Source organism: Dermacentor silvarum, chromosome 3 (assembly GCF_013339745.2).
Source record: "Dermacentor silvarum isolate Dsil-2018 chromosome 3, BIME_Dsil_1.4, whole genome shotgun sequence".
Lineage (NCBI taxonomy): Eukaryota > Metazoa > Arthropoda > Arachnida > Ixodida > Ixodidae > Dermacentor > Dermacentor silvarum.
The window spans coordinates 202482760-202492985 of record NC_051156.1 but is presented as its reverse complement, the minus strand read 5'-3'; the positions used below and the strand labels follow the sequence as shown (position 1 = coordinate 202492985).

Here is a 10226-nt window from a genome sequence, read left to right as displayed (position 1 = left end):
AACAAAAAAAAATCCTGTGAGATTGTTCGGCAGTCTTTCCAAGCCCTATTTGCATTCATAATTTGGAAAAAAGGTGGTTAATTGCTTGACAAAATAGAGGCCAAGCTTTTTTTTTTTAATTTTGTGTGAAGACCTCAGCTCCGGTACACCAGTGTAACATCACAAATTTAAAGTATATTTCTCCATTTTGGATGTCTTGGCACAGGAAAAATTCTTGAAACTTGTTAGGCCGCGTCTCTGATTCCTTTAGAATTCAATGCAGTCCTTCACTGATGTACAATTAACTAGGACTTTGCTTGGCACTGTCAAAGCCCATAATGTAACTGTGAGCTGGTCCATAAATGCCTCGGGTCTTGCTGTCACACTTCATTCTTGCAGCTTTTCCAGTTTGCCAAGCCTTATTCTACGAGTAACCATTTCATTTTTGAAAAAGAGTGGAATTTTCTAATGCAAGCTTAGCTCCGTATTCTCCTTTAGAAGTGCCATTTATAATAATTGCTTGTCTTGGCCTTATCACAGGCGCACACAATGTACATGCAATGCTTGATCAGTTACATCGGATTCTGGATGAGTTCAAGCAAGTCTGACTCGCGTATCATTTAAATTGTTTTTCAGTCTACGACACATCATATGCTATGCCAATTCACATGACTTTGGCGAGTCTGACTCTGCGTATCCAAAAGTGGCCTGGTGGGGGGGGGCGGGGGGGGGGGGGGTGAACCACGTTTCCATGACCTTGAATGAGTCGGTTGATTTTCACGAGTGTCAGTGAGCCCAAGAATGTGTGCATAAGCCCGAATCGGAATGAGCATGCCTTACTCTGATATTCATGCGTCTGAGCACAAACAAGCTTGGCAAGGTTAGATTTGTGGCGAGTCCCAGTGAGCCAGGCTGGGCGCGATTCTGGTGTGTCTGAGTGAGCCCATAGCTAAAGGTATATTTTTGTGTGTGGAGTTTTTTCTATTCTGCTGACGTAATCCTGCAATTCACACTCTGCCTTAACTCTTTCCGTACCGTGTCCAATTGGGCATCGTTAGCCCTCTATAGATGGTTGAAATGCCACTTTCGAGACCTTCCATGGCCCTCACGGACACACTGCGCCATCGGATGTGAAAGAGGCGAAACTATATTTTTGTTTTCTAAGCAGTTCACCTTTTCCCCGCCAGGTGGTGATATTTAAACGTGCTCCGAAGTTTCGCAATCATCAAAGCAGAACGCAAAAATGTGCGGCTCCAGAAATGGCGCGCGTGCATTGGGAGATCGCAGATATCGCGATTTGCTGCCTCTGAGGCTGATCTTATCGATACATCGAATAGCAGCGAGTCAGAGGACGCTGACCTTTTGCCGGACTTTGAGTCTGAAAGTGACGACAATGCTAACCAGCCCGGAACATCGGCGGCCGCAGCCTGGCACGCCTAACTGCAGTGCTTGCAGTTAAATTTTTGTAGCGGAATACCTGTTCAATGAAAAATCTTGATTTTTTTTGGAGATAGTGGCTAATAGATGGCAATACATTTTGTATATCTCATAATTTTCATAACATTTTTTTTTCTTAGTAGAAACAAGCGTGTCTTTACAAACTTTGTTCAACTTCATCGCACAATCTTGATTTTAGCAATTTATATCTTTTTATGACATACATCTCGTTAATAAAATTTTATGCATGAAAGTGCATTCATTTTTTACTTCTGTTTATGTATTACATTAATATTGAGTGCAGTAGTTCCTTCAGAAAAAAACATCTGCCATAACATACAAAAAACACCTATTTCCCCATGTAGGAAGAGTTAAGGGTTAAGATGCCAGGTATAGATTCACTATGTATACTCACTTGTATATTCCCGGGTAGGTGCTTCGCTTCTTCTCCTTGCGCAGGGCATCTGCTTCCTCCGTCATCTGCCGATACAGCTCTTTGCCGGTCACCTCCTGCTTTCTTCCCAGTGGTATAAGCTGTCACAACATACAATGAGTGACACATTATTGAACATTTGTAACTCCGTATTTGTGTGCTGTCTGATTTGTAACAAAACGCGAAAAAGGTGAAGTTGCAGAGGCATATGCTTCGCATAGTAAGACTGCAGATCTTGAACCACTTGCCGCCACACAGTGCATTTGAGTACGACATAACTAGATAAAGGACAGTTTGATCTAGTGTTTCAGTGAATGGAGATATTATGGAAATACAGCTCCACTTGGCTTCTTGCAAACTGAAAGCGCCATCCATATATTCTCAACATTCATACTGTTCACTGTCAAACTTTTATTGCATACTGTTCAGTACGGTAACAAAGTGGGTACTGAATTGTTACCTATTGCAGTGTCTCTTATCACAAGCACAATATTGTAAAACCAGTATAGCATACATTAAAACCTATCACTGACCAAAAAATGCAATGCATGAAGCGACAGCGCTGCAACCATGTTCACAATGGTGAGAGACAGCATTAAAAAATCAACGCATGAAAACAAGCTTTAGCACACTGATATTTTTACAGGACATTCAGAAAACTTCAGTGCCAGGGGCACATGCTTCAAACAGTGGTGTATTAAAGTTTATTAAGGATAGCTACTGCTGCAATACTATGCTGAAGTAATACGTAATCATGTGCAAAAGAGTGTTTTCAAACCAGAAGCTCAAAAAACTAAATCGTAATGCCTCAATGGATTACAAATGATGTAAAGCTAACATTCAGGATGGCTCACCTTTAGCTTGTCAGGCTCGATGGCATCGTAGTAGACATTCCCAGTTATTTTCGTAAGGTCGTGAGTAGCTATCGTAGCCTCGGATCGCTTCACACAAATTGTATCGTGTAATTTGTTCTGGAAAGTTGGGCAAAATAAAGAAAAATAAAGATAAGCCTAAGGGCATCGAACTTGCACAATAACTTCTCTCAACATGTAATTGATCGAATGCATCTTCAATATTTCTCTCCTTTATGTAAAAAGGAAAATACGCAACATCTAGCTTGACGATCCATGCAAATCTTATGAACACGGGTATTTAATTTGATGCACTTCTCAATATCCCAACCAAAGCTGAACTAGCATTTGAAACCTTGGCTTCAATGTTAAAGAATTCAAAAGAATCGCCCAGAAGTGCCCAGTAATTATTTATGGGACCAAATCTGCACAATGACTGATGGACCAGGAAATTATGGGGGTCATGCAAAAAGGGCGCTGAAACACCCTTTTCTAGAAACTGGACAAGACACGGGAAAGAATGCGATGCCTCAAAGAAATGTGTTCCTGAAGAAATTTCTTAAAAGAACCAAATATCAACAAAGATTTAAGGGGGCCCTGAACCACTTTTTATCGTAGTTGAGAATGCATTTGAAGTTAAATAGGCTATTTCAGAAACAATTTGTCACAAAAAGTACTCCAATGCATTCAGCAGAAGCGAAGTTATTGGCAGTTAAACACAGCGTTCGCGGTGCTTCCATTCCTTCTTCAATGATTTGCACTGTGAAGGTTATGGCGGAGCTGAGTGTGCACACAACGCTCCGCCTACAGATGTCACCATGGCACACAGTTCAAATTTGATTTTGGATGTTAACGTAGACGCCACTACTTCTGATTTTGGCGCCTACGACACGTCAAATGTAAGCCAAACGCAGTTGTCCTCAGCGAGCTACAGTGCACTTAGCCAGTGGACTCGTCGCGGCGTCTGTGGTATCTACGCTACGTAGCAAACCGCAGCTGCATGCAACGCAACTGCAGGACTGCAGTGCGTATGCGCAATGTTTGCTTTGTGCATGACAGGGCTTGAGTGCTAACGTGGTGCGGACAAGCTTTGTCCTTCACCAGCTAGACTGATGGATATTATCGAACGAACTTCGAATTTTGAAGCTCTATCAATAAGTCTGCCATGGCGTCTAACCAGTAGTGGCCAAGGGTGAGCGCGTGCTGTCAAACGTGCGTGTGGTCTGACCTTAAGTTTTGCATGGTTCGAGGCTAGCTAAGAGTTGAAAGCTAGTCGAAATTAGCGGGACCTCACCGCTACGACACCGATAAGCAGGGTAGCCAAAGTTTATTACTTATGCGGGTGGCCGTGGCCGAGTGGGAGCAGACTACAGTCGGCTTCTCCGGAAGTACATTATTATTATCAAAGTTCGAAAGCAAACTTTTGCTTACTTCAGCCTGTTGATTCAACTTTGTAAATAAATATACACAGTAACAGTAGGAACATGCGCACTGATCCAAAACAGATCCAAATACCCTTCTTGATGTCAGCTATTGGCCAAAAGTAGCCGTGTTTTCCGGACGCTTTATGACGAAATGAAGCGTCCAGAAAAGAGTGAGGAACATGGCTTTTGTTGAAAAGACAGCGTTTGAGAGAAAGGTGACTTTGCACTCCGCTTACGAGTTACACGTGCTGCACACGACTGCAAAACTTGGCTGAGATGTTCACAGCAGCATATGCTATCCACAGACTACGTTTTTTTACCAAGCTCGAGGGGTGGTTTAGGACCCCTTTAAAGAATGCAATGTTTACTTACTCCCATTACCCCTCAAATTATTGGTTCTTCTCAGCTGGGTTGGCGCTGATAGCACTGTCCTGTACGTCACTCTGTTCCTTTTCTTTTGGCAATGCACTTACGGTAATGTTTGGAGGCTAACGATTGACTAAGGCACTCGAGGCAACAAAGGAACGACGACAGGGCAGACGGGATGCGTTAACAACTGTCGCTTGACTCTTTCCTAGAAAATTTGGAAGTGTGTACTCAATGGCTGGTATCTATGGGCCGCTGCACTTCCATGTAACATCACTGCTGACATAGCCTAAGTTGGAAGAAAAGCAGGGGCTTGGAGAGCCACAGGAAAGAGCAGGCAGTTAATTATGCAAGAATGTAGGTCCCCTGTTGTAAGCTGCGGAATAATATTTTGGCTCACGTGCCTACGGATCAGGAACGCTTTCTTACTATGTTCATGAAGTGTTTCGGTGCCCCTTTAATAGATATGAACTGATCAGAGAGGGAACGCAGGTAATTGATATTCTAGCTTAGGAAGAAGGGGAGTTGGGCACGTCATGTAACACATAGAGCAGATAACCAGTGAATTATTACAACAGAATGAGTGTAGAGGGCAAAGAAACATGGAACAGAGTGGCAGAACATTTGATAAGTGAGGAGATAATAGAGCACTCTTGTGGGTCGGTTTACATTTGGGTGGTCAAAATCAAGTGCTCAGAACACATTTGCCGGGTTCATTCAGAGCACCACACTCCATCTCGTAGTGGTCAAAGGCACTCCCACCTTCGAGCTGGGAGCGCGACTGAGATACGACAGAATATGCCCATTGCGTGACTCCTCTGATTAATCTGGGAGCAGCTAAAGATTTGCATCAGGCATGCTTATTCTGTATCCAATGTCGAGAGGCCTCCATATCAGTGCAGACCATGTCTTAGCGTGGTAGGGACCAGTCAATGTACCAATAAATGGGAGCATGCCAAAAAAAAATATATTACCTGCAGAGCAAGGAACTTGCGAAGCCGGTTGTCTCGGTCAAGATAGACGTTCCGGATGATGCAGCAGACAATGTAAGGCCTCACTTCCTGCACAGCGTCGGTGACTATCACTGTGGGGCTCTGGGAACTCAGTTGGAGCACTTCAAAGGCATTCTGCACCTGCAAACACCAGCAGACCAAACAGTAAGCAAAACAGAAGAAAGTTATTGTGGTCGAGCATAGGCAGTGCACAAAAATGAACGACAAAGGAAGCAATACAGATGCCATCTTGCACTATCACTGCACTGAATCATGCATTACTAACTCTCAACTCTCCTAAACTACTGTGGCATTGTGGTAGCACAAAACAGCAAAAAACTTTTAAAAAGAAAAGGCTAACATCTTTTTTCAATTTTACTTCAGCTTTTTGACTACAAGGATGGTGCAGTAAAGGTCCTCTGAAAAAGCATTTTTTGCAGCCACTTACTGCATCCCTAAATGAGGCCATTCGCTGCATGTTATTAGACTGGGTAAGATTAGGAGCGAGGATCAATAGCAAATATCTCAACAACCTTCGCAGACGACACTGTCCTGTTCAGCAAGGCTAGGCATGAATTGCAACAAATGATCGAGGACTTTAAACGAGAAAGTGTAAGAGTACGGCTCAAGATTAACATCCAGAAGACAAAGGTAATGTTAAATAGCCTGGCAAAAGAACAATTCATGATCGGCAGTTAGCCTCTAGAATTTCGGGGGGTATTCTGCAAGTGTCTACTTAGTGGACATGCCCATTTCGTCTGCTGCTGAAGTGCTGATTGGCTGGGGGAGCCTGTCCCCTCACTCGTACCCCAGTCCAGCCAGTGTGAACATCAGTAGATGAAATGGACATGTCCACTAGGTGGACACTTACAGAACACATCCCCAGGAGTATGTTTGTCTAGGTCAATTACTCACAGGGGCCCTGATCAGGAAAAGGAAATTTACAGAATAAAAATGGGTAGGAGCACATAGGCAGACATTACCAAATCAAGATCGGGAGGGTACCATTGTTGTTGAAAAGAAATTTGCACAATCATTCTACCGGTGCTAACATATGGGACAGAAACTTGGAAGTTCACAAAGAAGCTCAAGAGCAAGTTAAGGACAGCAAAAAGAACAATGGAATGAAGAATGTTAGACGTAACGTTAAGAGACAGGAAGAGAGCGGTGTGGATCAGAGAGCAAACGGGGATAACCAATATTCTAATTGACATTAAGAGAAAACCTGGAGCTGGGCTGGCGTAATGCGTAGGGCAGATAACGGGTGCACCATTAGAGTTACGGAATGGGTACCAAGGGAAGGGAAGCGCAGTCAAGGACAGCAGAAATAAGATGGGGTGATGAAATTAGGAGGTGCAACTTGAGAATCAGCTAGCTAGAAAGACGGGGTAATTGGAGATCACTGGGAGAGGCCTTCGTCCTGCAGTGGACATAAAAATAGGCTAATGATGATGATCTCTTAAAGCATGCCACGCACACAGGAAAAGTTGCTCACTGTTAACAATTATTAATGTTAGTATTTCAATACTAGTGAGCCAATACTACAAGCCAAGTGATTTGATCTTGGGACGAAATTGCAAACAGACTATGGCAAGGAACGAGGCAGCCGAGGCACATACAAAACGACTATATGCAAACTTTCTTAGATTTGAGTTCTTGACGCCTAATCGAGTTACAAACATGGTATGAGCGTACCTGTGGCAAAAAAAAAAAAAAAGAAATACGGCGCGAAATTAGGAGGTACACGTGTTGCAGGTTCTGGATAGCTTACCACACTCCGCCTGCAATCTTCTAGAATATCTTGTGTAACGCCAGGTATCAAATTTCAAGACAGCCAGTAAATGGTCAAAAGTACCCGTTGTCACCTATCCAGAAATATGCAGCTAGACTTTATCAACTAGCCCCGTAATTCAGAACTGAAATGTACAAGCGCAAAGCAGACGAACTTTCGAAGCAGCCTATGCTTGCACGAGAGCGGTACTGCTATCAAGACTGACATGACACCCAACACACCTCCTGGACGTCGACGGGCGCACTGGCTCCTTTCTTCTTTCCTTTCTTGGAGGCACCAGACTTGTCCAGCCCCGAGCTTTTCGACTCTCGCGGACCGTGGCTTTTGACGTATTCTAGGACTTGCTTGTAGTGACACTGTTCGACCAACTTCTTCAGGCGCTTGTCACTCAGCGGATTATCCTTCAGCAGGAGCTCCTTAAGCTTGCCTATGTCTCCAATTTCGCCGGGAACCTGTTTCACCGAGTTGCTAGCGAGATCGAACAATTTGAGCGACGGCAGGGTGTTGGACAGCTTGCCCGGCAGCGTTTCTATGCGGTTGCTGTTGGCTACGAGCTCGGACAGCTGTTCGAACCGGGTCTCCCCAGAGAGAAACGAGGGAAATTCCTCAAGCTGATTCCTGGAAAAGTTGAACACAATCAGGCGCGTCAGCTTGGCAAACTCGTCGGGGAACGTCTTGAGCCGGTTGTTGCTCACGTTGAAGCTTTGCAGTTCTCCGAGGTTGGACAGCTCGACAGGTAGTTCCTCGAGAACGTTGCTAGAGACGTCGAGGAACTTTAGCTTGCGGAGTTTGCCCAAATCAGGAGGCAACTTTGAAAGCTGGTTCGCATTCAGCGCAAGCCGGGTGAGGTTGACGAGACGAGCGATGCCATCGGGCATCGCCGTCAGACACGTATGGCTTACCTCTAAAAAATTGAGGTGAAAAAGAGTATACACGGAGACGTCGAAAGAGTCCTCTTCGATTTTTTTCGAGATTTCCGCACCGGTTAGTACAAGCTCGCATCGTTTTTCTATTCGAGCGTGGTCGACTTCTTGCCACGCGGGCGCCATTTTTTTCGGGTGATGTGCGGTGCCGGCCGGCGAAAAGTGAGCTTTTAATTACTTCAGTTTCGGATTCCGCGACTACTACGACGCCTGGTGGATGTCGGAGCGTCAGCGCTCAAAGCTCTACGTAGAGTGTACCATATTCTAGTACACTCTAGCTCTAAGCCAAGAGTACAGTGGCTAGAATAGAATTCTAGCCACTGTACCAAGAGTTTCTCACTATAATATAGTGTGAAACTCTATGCTCTAAGCGATGCGTAAGCAGGCATTGGATAAAAGACAAGAAGTGTAACCTAGCTACAGTGTACTAACTATAAAAAAAAAGAAAAAGGAAAAAAAAAAACTAGAAATTTAGAATACGGTCGAGTCGGACACGGTCTTGAGGCGGCGCTCATCGACGCATCACAGCCTCAGAGAGGAAGTACACTTATCAGTACAGTTGGTGGCTAGAATTAGGAGGTGTGAAAAGCGGCCGCGGAAACCGGTCCCCAAAGCGCGCCGGTGCCGCAAGGGGCGCTGTACGCGGGGGCGCGGGAGAGTTTTCAGTTATTTGTACATGAGGAATGTTGATACAAAATGGAGGAAGCTGACCAGAAAACTGTCAATCAAATATTTGGACTGCAGGAGGGGTGCAAACCAGGAAACAGCGGTTAAGAAAAAGGTTAAGGAAACAGAGAGGGGTCTGTGGAAAACAGGGATGCAGACGAAATCAGCACTGGGCACATACCGAACTTTCAAGCAAGAAATTGCCAAAGAAAATATCTACGATAATTCTAGGGGAAGCTCTTTGTTGTTTGAAGCCAGGACGGGAGTATTGCGGACTAAGATGTACCGAGTCAAGTACCAAGGTATAGACACGTTGTGCTGTGCGTGTGGAGAAGAAGAGGAAACGGCTGAACACCTCATACTTTTCTGTAAGGGGCTTAACCCTACAGTGCAAGGCAACGGGGCTGATTTTTTCAAAACATTGGGGTTTAGGGACAGTGAAGGCAAAATAGACTTTAAGCGGGTAGAAATAACCAAACAGAGGTTATCTGATTGGTGGATAAAATTAAGGCAGGGGTGAAACTTCACCCACCACAAAGTACAAATTATGTTAATAGCCATGGCTAGGTGGCGTATGCCACCGCCCGATTTAAAGGGTTCAGCCTCATCCATCCATCCATCCATCGGGAGGCACTGTACGCGGGTCTATGGAAAACAGGGATGCAGACGAAATTAGGACTAGGAACATATAGTACTTTCAAGCACAAAATTGGCAAAGAAAATATTTACGATAATTCTAGGGGAAGCTCTTTGTTGTTTTAAGCCAGGACGGGACTATTATTGTTGTTGAAGCCAGGACGGCAGTAGAGTGGAGCAGACGGCGTATTGCGTAGCGCTGCTCGCGCCCGAGGAATCTCGCTCGTGCTACTTTGTGCACACCAGTTCTGAGTATTAAGTGTTTTTTTTTTTTCTGAGCTTCTGCACTAACATATGGCACACTCTAATCGTGCAGCTTGTTCTTCTCGGATGCCCGTGAAAGCATGCGCGTCGAGAGGGGACGGAGTGAGACGTGGCGCGCACCAACGAGAAACTGGATTTGATGACGAGGTTCGACACGGCACAAAGCACCTGATTTAGAAGCGAAAGTGTATCAGAGAGCTACACATTCATTCAGATAGTGTTAGGCTCCTCCTTTCAGGCGCAGAAATGTCAGGACACGGATCTTTCTTTACATTCCGCAATGTAAACATTTAGCCAAGGGTTGAATGCAGCACCTTTTTTTTTCTTTGCGGAAACATGTTCCGCTGAAAAAAAAAAAAAAAAAAAAAAAAAAAAAAAAACATCAAAACTGCAAATGAAAGGATATATTAGCTTATGCATTATAGTTACAGCTATAGAGAAATTAACCAAACTTTATGTCAGG

At 44.4% G+C, this 10226-nt stretch overlaps 1 protein-coding gene across 1 annotated transcript in view; it reads right to left on the bottom strand.

Moving 5' to 3' along the window:
- Positions 1–8346, bottom strand: part of LOC119445160 (leucine-rich repeat-containing protein 47) — a 27870-nt gene extending 19524 nt beyond the window's left edge. Inside the window, exons 1-4 of the mRNA XM_049664903.1 lie at positions 7496–8346; positions 5465–5623; positions 2704–2820; positions 1832–1950 (exon numbers count right to left, since the gene is read on the bottom strand). Of these exons, the coding sequence (XP_049520860.1) occupies positions 1832–1950; positions 2704–2820; positions 5465–5623; positions 7496–8323 (1223 nt within the window). The 5' untranslated portion in view covers positions 8324–8346. The remainder of the gene's footprint in view (positions 1–1831; positions 1951–2703; positions 2821–5464; positions 5624–7495) is intronic.
- Positions 8347–10226: the final 1880 nt, after the last annotated feature.